This window comes from Nannobrachium achirus (assembly GCF_963921795.1).
Source record: "Nannobrachium achirus genome assembly, chromosome: 20".
Classification (NCBI taxonomy): Eukaryota; Metazoa; Chordata; class Actinopteri; order Myctophiformes; family Myctophidae; genus Nannobrachium; species Nannobrachium achirus.
In genome coordinates, this window is record NC_137827.1 from 42,831,082 (window position 1) to 42,846,560 (window position 15,479).

Here is a 15,479-nt window from a genome sequence, read left to right on the forward strand (position 1 = left end):
AGCAACAGTTGGTCTGTATTGTCCTCAGATGGTGTCCGCAGTCGGAACCCTCTTTCACTTCCAACATCTTTTCCATGTTTCCATTTGAAAACATGTTTTCCATGTGAAAACATATTTTCCATACATGATGTGATACATGGAAAACATCTGAGGTCCTGAAATGGAAGAGAAGATGGAGGATGTTCATAAGAAAACAGGCATTCAGTTAAAATCCCTGCCCACACATTGCAATCTTCTTGGCCAAAATAAAATACGTAAAATAAAACAACTGTAAGAATCCTGACCAGCTGCTCAAAGAATGTTAATACACATGCACATATAGACAAGTGAAATGGATTTTCATATGGGCAATGTAACCATGCGTGCCTGCTGCTTTTGCACATTTGACACTGCCGCTTAAGATTAAGTATATTTGCATTGTGTTGTAACAGACTATGTATGTACCTGTCTGACATGTACCTGTCCTGTCCTGCATGAGTGACAATACACAGAATTGATTCTTGATATCAGGGTCTGTCCACCAGGGGACGCTACAACTACATCATTTGTGAGTGTAGCTGACTTGTTATTTCACCTGTAGGCTATAATCACTGTAAACTGTAGACAATGTTGATTCTCCAATCTCCATGATACATTTTCATTAGCCTGTATATCAGTATCTTCATTTGAATGTTTTGTTTTGAACTCCATAAAACATTCAACACTCAGATAGCCTACATAAACCACCCTTGGTCATTAAACCAAAATGTTCCAGTAGTATCCCTTTACATGTGTTCTATTTGTGTTCTATTTGTCTGTCATTCAATGTTATATGAGATACTTCAATGGTTTCCAGTGGAAATAAGCTTAGTCTTTTCATGGATCTCCTTTTAGTAGACCTTGTTCCAGTGAACTGTACCATCATGAAACTGTACCTTTTCCTATGCAAACTTCTAATAAAGTCTTCAATCAATCAATCAATCAATACATCTATTTCTAATCGGACTATCCAAATCTCTCTCTCTCTCTCTCTCTCTCTCTCTCTCTCTCTCTCTCTCTCTCTCTCTCTCTCTCTCTCTCTCTCTCTCTCTCTCTCTCTGTGTCTCTATTCAATGCTGTTGGCTGGGATATACTGGGCATGGTAAAATGGGCTTCTCATTGTTCTCATAGTGGAGTCCGGGGACAGCAGGGGTCCTTGGGGGAGTTCCAGGGGTCCCCAGTTAAATGATAGTTAGGAACCAAATGGACCCTTATGGGTCTGTAACTCAGAGAGTGTAGGCCTACACATGGAACCAAATGTATAGGCCTACCCATATGGGTCTGTAACTCAGAGTGTACAAATGGAATCAAATGGACCCTATAACGGGTCCATTTGATTCCATTTGGTACACTCTCAATTTGGGGGTCCTTGAAATGAAAAAGTTTGAGAAACCACTGGTTTACATAATCCTCTCTCTCCCCCCTCACCAGTTTTCTTTGACATTGAGAGAGTATATTTTTGACCCATGCAGGCTCTGCCTCTCTCCGTTGCCCTGCCTCCAGTCCTCTGGCTGCGTCACACAGCCGGCAGGGCGGTGCCCCCAGGTAGGCCTACTAGGCGCACCAGTGGTGTGAGCGCACACGCACAGTAAACACACGCGCGCCTCCTCGGAAACCCTCTCCTCCCGGCTCCCCCCATCCCTAAACACAACCACCCTCTCTCTCTCTCTCTCTCTCTCTCTCTCTCTCTCTCTCTCTCTCTCTCTCTCTCTCTCTCTCTCTCTCTCTCTCTCTCTCTCTCAACAGCACAGAGGAGTGTGTGTTCACTCAGTCAGCACAGTAGTGGTCGTCTGGTCGCGGTCAAACAGGAGACCATCAGGTGCCACGTTCAGTTCCTCCGTTGCCAAAAGAGCGAGAGCAGAGCAAGAGCAACCTCCTCCTCCTCCTCCGTGCAACATTTTCAACTGTTTTTTATTTTGACACTTGCTTTGGCAATGTAAACGTATTTTTTCCTCGTGCCAATAAAGCTCTGAATTGAACTGAATTCAATTGCAACAAAACAGACGGAGGATTTATTTGTCTTCTTTTTTTGGTGAGAAACCCCCCCGCCCCCCGGCACTGCTGTGGAGAGAGTGGACGCACGATAACAAGGAACTACATTAACCACAATCCTTCACGTCTGCCTTTTCTCTCTCTCGCTCTACGGGAGGTGAACGTACGGTGTCATTATGTTCAGCTGGGTGAAGCAGGAGCAGGGAGGACGGAATAAAGAAGGGGAGATGTACCAGACGGTGACGGAGGGTCTGCAGAGCCTCTACACTAGGAAGCTGCTGCCCCTGGAGGAGACCTACCTCTTCCATGACTTCCACTCGCCCGCCCTGGAGGCGGCCGACTTCCAGAGCAAGCCCATGGTGCTGCTGGTGGGCCAGTACTCCACCGGGAAGACCACCTTCATCAGGTACATTATAGGCCTGCACAACACCTGTCCGTCCCTCCTGCTGTCCTCCTCGTCGTGACGCACTAAGCTACTAATAGTAATAATAGTAATAATAACCCTACACCTATGATGGACATTTTTTACTTACTTTACTTAGGTTGATAATTAGTAAAAGTATCAACTGCAATTTAGAAGTAGGCTTCTCTGTTACAAGTAAAAGTCTGGAATTCAAAATGTACTTAAAGTACCAAAAGTAAAAGGGCTGAAGTTGTTAATGTATGTTTTTAAATAATAATGAAAATTTGCAAAGTAGCCTAACTAGTAGTAACTAGAAAATAATTGGAAATTGCAAGTGTGGTTGCCTATTTATGGTCTGGATAGCCATGTGATGAAGCTTGACCAATCAATCCTCAAGCTAGCACGCACCTCTCCCCCATTGAACTCAATGGGATAAAAACCCATTCACAAATAAAGTTTATCTAGAATAAATAAATTGTCCCCAGGACTATAGTGTGTTGCCCTGTTGGGAACCACACTAATTAAAGATTTAAAATAAATGTAGTGGAGTAAAAATACAAATATTTGCCTCTGAGATATAGTGGCGATGTAGTGGATAAGTAGGCCTACTGATAATTGGAAATACTCCTGTAAAGTAAAAGTAACTAAAAATTGTACTTAAAGGAGCTATAGTCAACTTTTTCTGAGCTATAGTCAACTTTTTCTTGAAAAACGGATGCTAAAATAAAAATAATGTTTCGAAAATATTTTATAAAAAAATAAGCTTCATATATGTGTTTCAATTAAAAAATGACCACAAAAAGCGTAAAATAATGATAAAATAATCATTTTGGCCCTTTGTTTACATTTACAGGGCCCGTACTTTGTTTACATCCTAGTCTGTAGACTAGGATGTACACCTACAATGAAAAAGTTGACTATAGCTCCTTTAAGTAGGTCTACAGTAGGCCTACTTGAGTAAATGTAGTCTACTTAGTTAATTTACACCACTGACATGTAAACAGAACCTGCCAGCAGCCTGGTCCAACCATAGTTATAAAAAAAAAAACGGTCCAACACAGAAGTAGGCCTATATGCTGCGTCATTAACTACCACGCTGTCCGTAATGGACATACAGTAGGCCTACTACATATGATATTAAAGAGGGAACAATAAGAGAACGTGCTTGCACATGATTGGGTATAGAAATATAACCAAATGGACCCATTTGGTTTGATTTTTTTGTACCCTCAGAGTTAGAAATCGATACATTAACAGGAATTTACTATGATATAAGAATGTATGTGTGTGTGTGTGTGTGTGTGTGTGTGTGTGTGTGTGCGCGTGCACGTGTGTGTGCGTGTGTGTGCGTGTGTGTGTGTGTGGGTGTGTTGTGCCAACAAGAGAGAAGAAAATGTGTGTAGTGTAAATACCCTGCGTATGTCAGCCTCTATAAAGGCAAAGCAGTGATGCATCAGGTGCTATGACAAGTTAAGTATCATATAAAACGTAAACCACCCATGAAGCCATGATGAAGCCATTATTGTTTTTTGTCAGGCCAAATTATTCAGACATGTTAAGACAAGTTGAACGACACAAAGGAAAAGCTTGTTAACCGTTTATAAACATGCATGAATTAACCCACGTTCTATAGCAGACCTGTGTCGCTTTTAGTGAAGGTGTTATTATCCTAGAATTAAAAATGAAACCTGAACCCAAACCTCCTCTGTTTTCTTCTACTGAACCCCTGGGGCTCAGCTGCTACCCGAGTCCCCCCGTTTATATTTCTACCTGGTGGGGGTGTTTGCATTCCAAACCTAGAACTAATTCTGAACTTTTACTGTCAGCTGCTAGTACAGTATGGAAACAGCTGGAGGCAAGAATGTAAAATAAAGGAAAACAAGAGAGGCAGAGAATGAGTGAGTGAGGGAATACCTCTCTCTCTCTTCCCCTTATTCTCAATGTTAAGTTCAATTAAATTCAGCATGCTTCATTGGTATAAACATTAATAACAATATTGCCTACCAAAAGGTTTAAGAAAAGATATCGTCACTGTCTGGCAGAAACCTTGTTGCGACCGTAGGGAGCATTTACTATCAAAACCTCCACGGGCTGTCCGTCCGTCCGTCCGTCCGTCCGTCCGTCCGTCCGTCTGTCTGTCTGTCTGTCTGTCACACGTCACACATCACACTTTTGCCCTGCTCATATCTCCACAACCGTTGCCCCCATCCATGCCTAATTTTGCACACACACTCCTTACCTGCCAAACTACAACCTCCAAGGACCCCCGGAGATCCCTGGGGGACCCCCAGGTGTAAAAAATGACCAAATGTGCAAAAATGACCAAATGACCACCCCAACGGGGCTGCTCACGGGGAATTCCTGGGGACCACCCACTCCTGGTGCTCCAGAAAAAAGTGGTGACGCCCCCAGTGGAGGACCCCCTCCACTGCAGCTCACATAAAATGCCGTAACTCGGGCTGGGAGCGTCCGGGAGAGCCGGGGCCGGTACCTATTCGTCCGCCAAGGCAACGCGGAGACCCCACCCCTCATTTCTCACATGGCCCTCTTCTAGCGCCACCTTCAGGCCCATTTTTAAAAACAAATTTTTGGACACTGCTCCTAGAGATTTTGCCCTAAAATCACGAAAATCACTACACAGTATGTCTACACTCATGTCATCAACATGGATCAGGGAGATTTTGGAAAAACTCATTTTTACCCTATTTGTGGAGATAACCGACCTACGGTCGCTTATCTCCCGATTAGGGAGTCTTACTGGTATCTCCAAGTTTCAAATGTGTACGTTTTTTCGTAATGTAAAGCCCTGCTTCATCATACAAGACTGTCACACAAAACTAGTGAAAATAGCTGATCTACAAGCACACAACGCCTCGCAATGTGAGGTGTTGTGTGCTTGTAGATCAGCTGTTTTTAGTGTGTGTGTGTGTGTGTGTGTGTGTGTGTGTGTGTGTGTGGTGGGGGGTCTGGGGGTTCTCTCTCTCTGTTTGTTTTGTTTGTTTATCAGTTTGAGGTCTGATCTCCTATGTTCTATTGTTCAGTCAGCGACGACTGCTGGACCAGACATGATCCTTCCTTCGTCCTCTCGTCTAGGCACTGGACTGTGTGTGTGTGTGTGTGTGTGTGTGTGTTTATGTTTGTCTGTCACATTGAGTGTTTATGCTTGTGTCTTTGTGTGTGAAGTGTGCAGTGAACTCGTGTAGGCTACATGTGCTTGTACTGTATTCGTAGACATGGGCACCAAAAAGGCACGTGGTGTTGTTGTTCACCTTTATTTGCTACATTAAGACCATAGGCCAATTCTACAAATGCCTTCTAAAGTAGTTCAGTAGTTCTCACACTTTCAAGATTTTTCAAAATTGTACAAGCTTGCAGCGCTGCACGAAGTGATGCGCTGTGAGCTTGTATTTCTGCTATTTTTGGATAGTCAACACAGATGCTTTCCCTGTTTTATTGGGTTAGTAGTATACATTACACACAAATGCAGATTGAGGTGTACAACTGGACTCTTACTAGTCTGTTTTTGCACTCTCCGAGTTAAATGTACACTCAGGATTTTGCGGCGTAACCGTTCACCGCATGGTCAACAGAAGTGAACTGACTGACCATGAACAGGCCGCTGTGGTCTGATCACACAGAGGACACAACCATGACGTTGTTCAGACAACCACTTCTGGTATGACTGAGCTTGAGCTGAAAGCTTGTACAGAGTGGGTGGATGCCAGGAGGGCTGGCCAGTGGCCACCAAGGTCAACACACAAGACATGGGTGGAGATAGGAGGATATAACGCTAGTACAAACCAAGATAATGTTATTGTGGTGAATTTCCGTGATCGGCATACTGGTGAACTGAATATTCTCACAAGCGAATAAATAAATAAATGTGTATATTCTATATTAATTACATACCAAAAACCTGCTGCAGTCCTATCTGTCTAACAACAGCCAGTATAACGTTACACACGTTTGAACACAACAGCTGGGCTGGCCTGATAGAATACCCTACTGAGAAATAGGTTAACACGCCCCTTTTTGGTTCACACAGACACACACACACACACACACACACACACACACACACACACACACACACACACACACACACACACACACACACACACACACACACACACACACACAGAGGTTGTCACCACAATAGCCGGCTTTTGTTGCCCATGCAGTAATGCTTTGTTGTGTTAAACATGCAAATGTGCACATAGCAAAGTGACATACATACAAATACAGTCTATTCATATTCCTCCTTGGTCTGGTTGGCTCACCTGCTGGCTAGCTGGCTAACCCGCTGTGTGGCAGACGCCTGAGTTGAGTTATACTTAGTTGCAGTGATCTACAAGCTCACATTGCGCTACAAAGCGAGGCATTATGAGCTTGTAGATTGCTATGACACCTGCAAGCAACAGTAGAGTTTAACTCAGGCATTACAAGCTGGATGTGCCACTTGTAGGCTAGAAAGTACAACCCCTTGACCATGAGCCTTCGGCCCCATTTAGCCCTGAGGTTGATTCTAAAAATGCCTTCTAAAACATAACTTAAGTTTTCTGAAAAACTTCAAATTCTTATTCAAAAAATGTAAAATAAATGATGTTGCTATATTTATAGCAACAACTAATGAGTCACAGAGGTGGCCCCTGGATTGAAAGGTATAACAACGTATAGGTTACAACAGGTCTAAATGTGTTTATAGAACCGCTTCCCAAATACTATTTGTTGCAGCCATGGTGATCACCTTGTTTTGTTTAGCAGACCAATGATTGTACTAAGCGGCAAACACCCTCGTAGACCTTTTTTCTCTTCCTAAGGTGTTCTAAAACGCTGACCTGAGAGCATCTCAAACAACTGACTTGCGTCATCAATTTCCAATTCCTTCCTTAGTTCAGTTGAAGAGTTCATACAGCTGTGTTGCACAGGTCAGCCGGTTTAGCTGATGGCCTACTGCAGGGGTCTTCAACGTTTTCAGGCCAAGGACCCCTTAGTTGAGAGAGAGATGAAGCAGGGATCCCTACAACCTGTTCATAGATATAGTTTCATTGTTTGACAGCATGATCATCATTTTATTTTGGATTCATGTTAATGTGTGTTTTCAGATATTTAACCACTTGAACGGTCAATACTTAATAAACTTGACCTTTCACTGTACTTAGTCTGCTCTTTTCCCCCTCCAAAGCTCTTTGCAGCCATTTAGATGATTATAGTTAGTTTCGTTTTCTTAGGCCAATGTGTTCAGATTTCCTAGACAGACTGAGGTATTGAACTTGGAGGCTTGGCTCATCAGGCTGACATAAACACTCTCCAAGATATCCCGGGCTGGCTAATGCCACTCCCCCTCAGCTGATCATATTTGAAAACCGTCTCAACTTGCTTTCTTGCATAAACGCATCTCTGACTCTGAAGCGCCATTTATCATCAATGTGTGTTCCCAGATACTTAATAACATCTAACATTCACAAGCCAGCTGGTTGGCTATCTAGCTAGTGCAGCAGGCTTACTGAGTTACATTATAGCAGCTAACTGGTGCCCTGCCTTCAATAGCAGATCGTGTTTAGACTTGTGGATATGTGTCTGAACACAGAGACTCAGTCTGGAGTGTTCAGACTAAATGACCTCCCACTATACAGTTACACACAATCTATGGCCTTATCTAAACTGCTGAACAGGGAACTGTGTGTGTGTGTGTGTGTGTGTGTGTGTGTGTGTGTGTGTGTGTGTGTGTGTGTGTGTGTGTGTGTGTGTGTGTGTGTGTGTGTGTGTGTGTGTGTGTGTGTGTGTGTGTGTGTGTGTGTGTGTGTGTGTGTGTGTGTTTCTGTTTCTGTGTGTTTCTGTTTCTGTCATACAGTATTTGCTGGCTACAGACAACTTGCTGGTTGCTATGCAAGGTGAATCAAGTAGATGGGTGTGTACTGTATGTGTGTGTAGGGGTGGGATCTGTCACTCTGGGAAGTCTCACTGAAGTAACTATGCTAGTTTTATTAATTGGACCGCATAGTTCATTCAAAATCACAATATTTAAGTTATTCTCTATGGAAGAGATTTCTGCAGAACTTTGCAGCACTGTGCATATGCGCATGTGCTCTCTCTCTCTCTCTCTCTCTCTCTCGCTCTCTCACTCACTCACTCACTCACACACACACACACACACACACACACACACACACACACACACACACACACACACACACACACACACACACACACACACACACACAGGGGTTCCGCCCTGCCCTGAGGAATGTTATGAATCATGGGAACTTAAAAAGAATGCTATGAATCATGGGTGCAGAGTCGACACATTTAATCATTTCATGCATGTGCATTGGTTGAAATTAAACCTTTATACGGAGTAAAACGGCACAGGTCATAGAGTAGAAATAAGAATTGTGACATTTTCCAAAATGGCAAAAAATCATCTTGAATACATTTTCAAGTCAAGTACCACATGTTTTGTGATGACAACACACTTAACCCCTCCATCCCCATTTTATTTTGCAACACAATATCCCATGCCAAGAAAATCGTTTATAACAATTAAGCAATGTTTTGGCAAACACACATGTCAGTAGTGATTTATTACAGAGATGAATAGACTTCCAGGCACAGAGCGAGTTTTGGTTCGTTCATTCATTCTGGTTATCAGTGAATGTTGGTTCCTTCGGGAACGTGACTGCATGTGGAAATCCTAAGCTACACTCACTGTGTGTGTGTGTGTGTGTGTGTGTGTGTGTGTGTGTGTGTGTGTGTGTGTGCGTGCGCGTGCGCGTGCGCGTGCGCGTGTGTGTGTGTGTGTGTGTGTGTGTGTGTGTTCCTCTGCTGTGATCTGTTTGATGCCCCCTGACCCTGTCTCCTTTTCCGACAGGATGGCACTGGAGGAGGGATTGAGTAAACAGATGGATGTGGGAAGGAGGGATGTGGGAGACCGAGGGTTAAAAAGGGAGGGGGTGGCTGATGGAGGGAGTAAGACATCTATACCACTTTGTACCAGTTTACTGTACAAATGAATGGTCTGCTCTAAGATCATTGGGTTTAGGAAGATAGAAAAGTCATGAATGATGGAAAATGCAGTGATGGGCATGGGGAGAGAGATTGTGTGAGTGTGTATGTGTGTGGGGTGGGGAGCGTGAGTCATTCATTGATGGGAAGTGGGAGGAGGAAGGACAGAATAGATCAATAGAGAGGTTCGATAATGAGTGCAGATGAGCTGTTACTGTACATTGTCGTTGTCGGGTGGAAACCTTGTATGTCCAAAACCATTCGTTTTGTGTTAATAATTTTGAAAACGATTTAAAATTGTGAAAATAGCCAATCTGCAAACACACAACGCCACGCACCGCGAGGCGTAGTGTGCTTCTATATCAGCTATTTTCACTGGTTTTGTGCGACAGTCTTGTGAAGCAGGGCTTTACTTTACGAAGAAACGTACACATTTGAAACTTGGCTGAGAGTGACGATATATATATATATATATATATATATATATAGAAAGGGAGAGATGGAGTAATGCCCAATTTATGCTCAGTCGTACTGTCTCATACTGGAAATAGCAGATCTACAAGCTCAAAATAAATTGCATCTACAACACGTTGTGAACTTCTAGATCTGCAATTTTTGGCGTGTGACACTATCGTATAGGGATGCTAAGATACCATTTTCTTTTAGACCGACTACAAGTACTTAATTCTTTTGAGTACTCATACCAAGTACCGATACGAGTACTTTTTGTTTTTGTTGAGTAACCACTTATTTTACCCCTTGTTTCTACAATTTTATTTAATTGTTAAGCCTTGTACTTGTAACGATACTGTAATGATCAATTACTACAATAATAAGACTGCTGGTTATAAAGGTAGGTTTTTTTTATTTTATTTCTTTTTTAGACAGTTTCTTTAACTGTCAATTGAATGTTTTGGTATTGGGTCAGAGTATCGGGACATTTTCCAAGTACAGAGTACGAATACATGAGTAGGGTATCGGTATCCGAGCAACCCTAATCATACAATTAAGTATAAAAAGAGAGAAAGTTACAGAGAAAGTGACAGGGTTAGGGAGCGAGATATAGAGGGTGCAGGCATCATGTTAATTATTATAGCCTTGACATTAGGGGGTTTGTGTGTGTGGAGAAGGTGATGGTGAAGTGCCTTGCTCAAGGACAACCGCATGTGCGGGTTTCCCAACTGGTCTGAGCACCACAGTGGGGGCGCAGGTGGGTGTGAGATGAACGGGAGTGCTTGTTTTCGGTGGAGACGACGGAGGCGCGCCGTCTCGAGCGGACTTGAGCAATGTGAGACACCGCCGTGTGAGCTAAAGACACCACCGACCTTTGGCACCTCTGCGCGGTCCAAGTGAACACAGCGGAGCGCTCCCTACCTCCGGTTTAGCTCAGACCCGTTGGCAAACGAAAGGTTGTGGTTTCCCCAGTATGCTTGGGCATTCAAAATGGCGACTGGATAACCTCAATAGCCAAGGTTATAACGAGGCTGTTTTTTTCTGTCTTCTGGTCGGCTGGCACAACAGGAAGTACTTGGACAGGGACTCTGAGCCGCATTCCATTTCTCTTGTCTTTACAGCACTTCCTTCCTTTTCTCACTTTTCCTTAACCCTGGAAAAGTCAGTGTGAGGTCGTGAAGGTCGAGGCAGAGATGAAAGGAAGGGGAAACTAGTTGTTTTTATTTTAGTCTGTCTAAACATAGCTCTGGTGGCACACAGACCCCCAGACTGCATCAGAGCAACATCACTTACAGTCACTCTTTCCACTACATACTCACTGCGTACATCCTGCTCAACTCAACATCCCATCGCTGTCGCAGTAAAATCCTGAATTCAACTCTGATGTTGCGTTCAAACCTGGATTGTTTGAGCGTCGCGATTACACACAAAGTGAATGCAAAGACGAGACGACACGCGAATGATCCGAACAGGCCGACGCGAACGACACGAACGGTCACCTCGGTATCTTCTCCCCCAGAAAAATCCAACTGAAGCGACCTTCGCTTCCCCGCCACTCAACCTATCGCGGCCTGACAGCCAATCAGCGTTGATGTTCTCTGGAGACATGGACATTTTTTGGGTGTTTGGTTTTGGGAGTACAACCAATCCAATTGTGTTATCTATATTGCATTGTACTGTACCATGCAGATTGGTCAAAATGGCTTTTTATTCATAGTGTTGTGTTAAAAAAAAGTAGTCTAACCGCGCAGAAAGGTGAAGTGATACATTTCTTAGCGATTATTTAGCAAGTGGCCTGCTAGCATCTTATCCTAACAAGGCCTCTTCTTTTGCCTCCCTGTCCTCTGTTTCTCTCTGTTCTCCTCTCTGTCACCTCCCTGCTCCCTCCCAAAGAAACCCAAATTATATTTTAAGCAGTATTTAATCATTTCAAACCACACCCTCAAATACAGTAAGCTCCACGACAGAACCAGCCCCTCTGGCATGGGCATACCGGCCTCTTTATATAGATGTTTGGGACCATAAACCCTTTATATCCCTAACAAAAGGAGTAACACCTTCCTTACCTTCAGGCTACTTGGATCACAGACAGGCTTTCAGGGCATCATATTGATTGATTGATTGATTGATTGATTGAAGACTTTATTAGAAGTTTGCAAAAGGTACAGTTTCATGACAGTACATTTCACTGGTCCACAGTCAACTACAAGGATAAACCCAAAAAAGCCTATCGCTTGTTTCAATTGAGATCCTTTCTTAAACTCATATAATAACATTGAATGACAGACAGATACAGTAGAACACAGTACTATGCATAGGATATAATCAGAAAAACAGTCATAAAACACAATGCAAAATAAATGGTACAAAGAAAGGTCAGGGGGAGGTAAGGATGGGCTAATAGGCTTTGTTTTCCCATATTTAACTTCATAATTGGGAATGCCCATATATGGAGGAAGACAGACAGGGATCGGGATTGTATGTATGATGTCAGATGTCATAGACGTCACGTCATAGGACTTTCACATAACGAATAACTGAGTAAGCATGTTTGGGGTCTCACAGCATATCTCCATATACATGGATCTCCATATATGGGTATCAGGGGTCTCCATATATGGGTAACTAACTGGTCCGATATACATCACTGGCCAGATGGCCAAGACATGGTGATGTCGCTTGTCACCCTTAGGCGTCTTACTGGTGGTATTATTAGTAATTTGATATTTGCTATTATGGTAGCTTTAAATGAACACTCAGGAGTTTACTCTGTATGGGTCCATGTTTACACTTTCAGAGTTACCTCTGCTGGGCAGTGAGGTGAATGTGTTTGTGTTGTTGGACCACACACTCTGTACACACAGAGGAGGAGTACATTAACTGATCCTGGAACAGGAGGAGTTCTCTGGTATATCTTCAGTGTACTGTCCAGCCAGCCGTCCTTCAGTGGCTACGTGGAGGACCAGGGGTCTGGATATCAGTAATGGCAACTGGTTTCTATGGAAACTGACCTTTAGTTTGGTCTACTGTGCCAGCTAAACAAACTGCGTCTGTGTGTGCGTGCGTGCGTGCGTGCGCGCGCGTGCGTGCGGCTGTGCGCTTGTGTGTGTGTGCGTGCGCGCATGCTGAGTGCGCACAATGTTGACTGGATCCTGGAGTACCAGGATCCAAACAATACAGAAGGAAAGGGAGGATTCATTGTTCTGTTTGATTTCCCTCCCTTGTCCGTCTGCCAGTCTTTCTGTTTGTCTGCACATCTGACTGACTGTGTCTTTCTGCCCAACTACTATAGGTGTCTGTCTGTCTCACTCTTGCTTCTGTCAGTACTACAGTTTGTCTAACTTTCAGCCATGTCTGTATGTCTGTCTGCCTTGTCTGTCTGGTCCCGTATTTAGCTAATTCTCAGGTCTGTGTTTAAGCTATACAGACAATGCAAGGAGACAGTTCTCTGTATATACAGATACTGCAGATAGACAGGCCTCTGTTATACAGACAGTACAGAGAGACAGTTTACAATTTAGTCTTTTTACACTTCCGATGACAATTACGTCCAGGAATGTGATAGGAATTATGGTGGTGCGGCGCCAAGGCCCCGTTATCACGTCCAGGGACGTGTTACCTGGTTACTATGGTTACCAGGTAAACAGGCGCTACGGTGTCTGCTGGTGAGCGAAAAAAACTCATATCCCATGATGCAACTCGGCCACCAACATCAGGAAGCGTGTAATCTCCATTCGCTCCTATTTATTGCTGCTGCAAAGAAACCGCTTTATCTCGGAATCTACTTCCAAAAAGTAGATTCAGTAATAAGGCATCACTGTAAACAATAATCACATCTGATGATACAGAGCACTTATTGATCACCTCTCTCTCTTTCTCTCTCACAGGTATCTGTTGGAGCAGGATTTTCCAGGAATGAGGATTGGTCCAGAACCAACGACAGATGGATTCATAGCAGTGATGTACGGCGAGAACGAGGGTGTCGTCCCTGGCAACGCCCTGGTCGTCGACCCCAAGAAACCATTCAGGAAGCTAAACGCCTTCGGAAACGCTTTCCTTAACCGGTACACGCACACATGCACACGTGCACACACATAAGCACCCACAAGCACACACACACGAACACACCCAAGACTGATCATTCATCATTGTCAATTTCCAAGATATAGAGTGTGTGTGTGTGTGTGTGTGTGTGTGTGTGTGTGTGTGTGTGTGTGTGTGTGTGCGTGTGCGTGCATGCGTCCGTGTGTGTGTGTGTGGGGCCTGGCATCTGGAATGTTCCATGACATCACAGTGGAACTGAAAACCCACAGGCCTGAGATCAGATGATAAATGTGTTTTTTTATTAAAAAACAACATTGTTCATATTATAAACATGTGGTTCAACTGATAAGACCTGTTCAACTGCTGGCAGACCGCAGGATTGTCGCTGCAGATTTATAATTTGCATTTCAAACAACCTAACATACAACCCAAACACCTCAATCAAACCGCCAGTCAGTCAGTATATGTGTATAATTATAATATGAGGTGTTAGTTTTGATTGTTAACTAATTGATTACTAATTGTTCGGAATGACAACCAACAACATGGTCTGTAAGTGTGTTACACACGTGTAGGTGCATATATACACACACTATTAGCACAGAGACTGGCTCAGACTCCATTGTTCTAGGCTACTACAACCTTTCAACCAATAGCTAAAGAGACAAGACATCAGAAGAATGCGTTTGGTAACCAATATTATTTTCATTATGTCGAATGGGAAATGTATTTGTTTCATTAGCAACAACTATGCAGTATTTTTTAACAAAAGGAACTTGGAATGACACTTTCTGATAAACCACAAATTAGGAACTGAGATCTCAACCAATTATGAAACTGCATCAATTGCTGTCATGATCAGTATTATAGTAGGGGAATTATGTGGATCTTGGGTGATCCTAAGACAGTAAGACATCCTTGAAGGGGTGCCTCAAAAGATCTCCTCAAACATGAAGGGAGTTATTGATGACATTCAAAATGGCCACATAAACTGTTGGCAGTTGAAACGACAAACAAATCTCATAAAAGCGTAAAATTGGGCACACATGTCTTTTTGAAGCCTATGACACTGCTTTTTCCACTTTATCGGAGAGAAAGGTAACTGAAGACAAAAGAAAAAAAAAGAGAAGTACGACCAAGTTACAGAAATGGTCAATGTTATCACCTACTTCATGTCATGGGTGGACTGGAAACAACAGTCAGCCTGGGAAATATTTTTTTCTCGTTATGGGAGGAACACTACAAAAGATAAAATAAGAGAGAAGTGACCAAGTACAGAGCTGGTAATTTTGATCATCAACTTGATGTTGAAACGTGTGAACCAGTAGATGATATCTCACACCAAGTGCCCGTGTGCGTGCGTGTGTGTCCACTATGCAGAAACAAGAAGATATGTAGAAGGCAGCATGGCTGGCACAGTATCAATAGTGATACTGTATCGTCAAAAAAACCAATCAATCGAATAATCTCTATAATACAGTACTATAATAATGAGAACATTCCATTGATGTATATTGATATTGTTCATTCACTAAAAAAATCTGATTTTCCTAATCTTTCTTGA

The 15,479-nt window shown here is 43.1% G+C and overlaps 1 protein-coding gene across 1 annotated transcript in view; it reads left to right on the forward strand.

Moving 5' to 3' along the window:
* Positions 1-2,179: 2,179 nt before the first annotated feature.
* ehd4 (EH-domain containing 4) overlaps positions 2,180-15,479 on the forward strand; it is a 36,424-nt gene continuing 23,124 nt past the window's right edge. The window contains exons 1-2 of the mRNA XM_080750693.1: positions 2,180-2,416; positions 13,759-13,935. Coding sequence (XP_080606819.1) covers positions 2,187-2,416; positions 13,759-13,935 — 407 coding nt within the window. The 5' untranslated portion in view covers positions 2,180-2,186. The remainder of the gene's footprint in view (positions 2,417-13,758; positions 13,936-15,479) is intronic.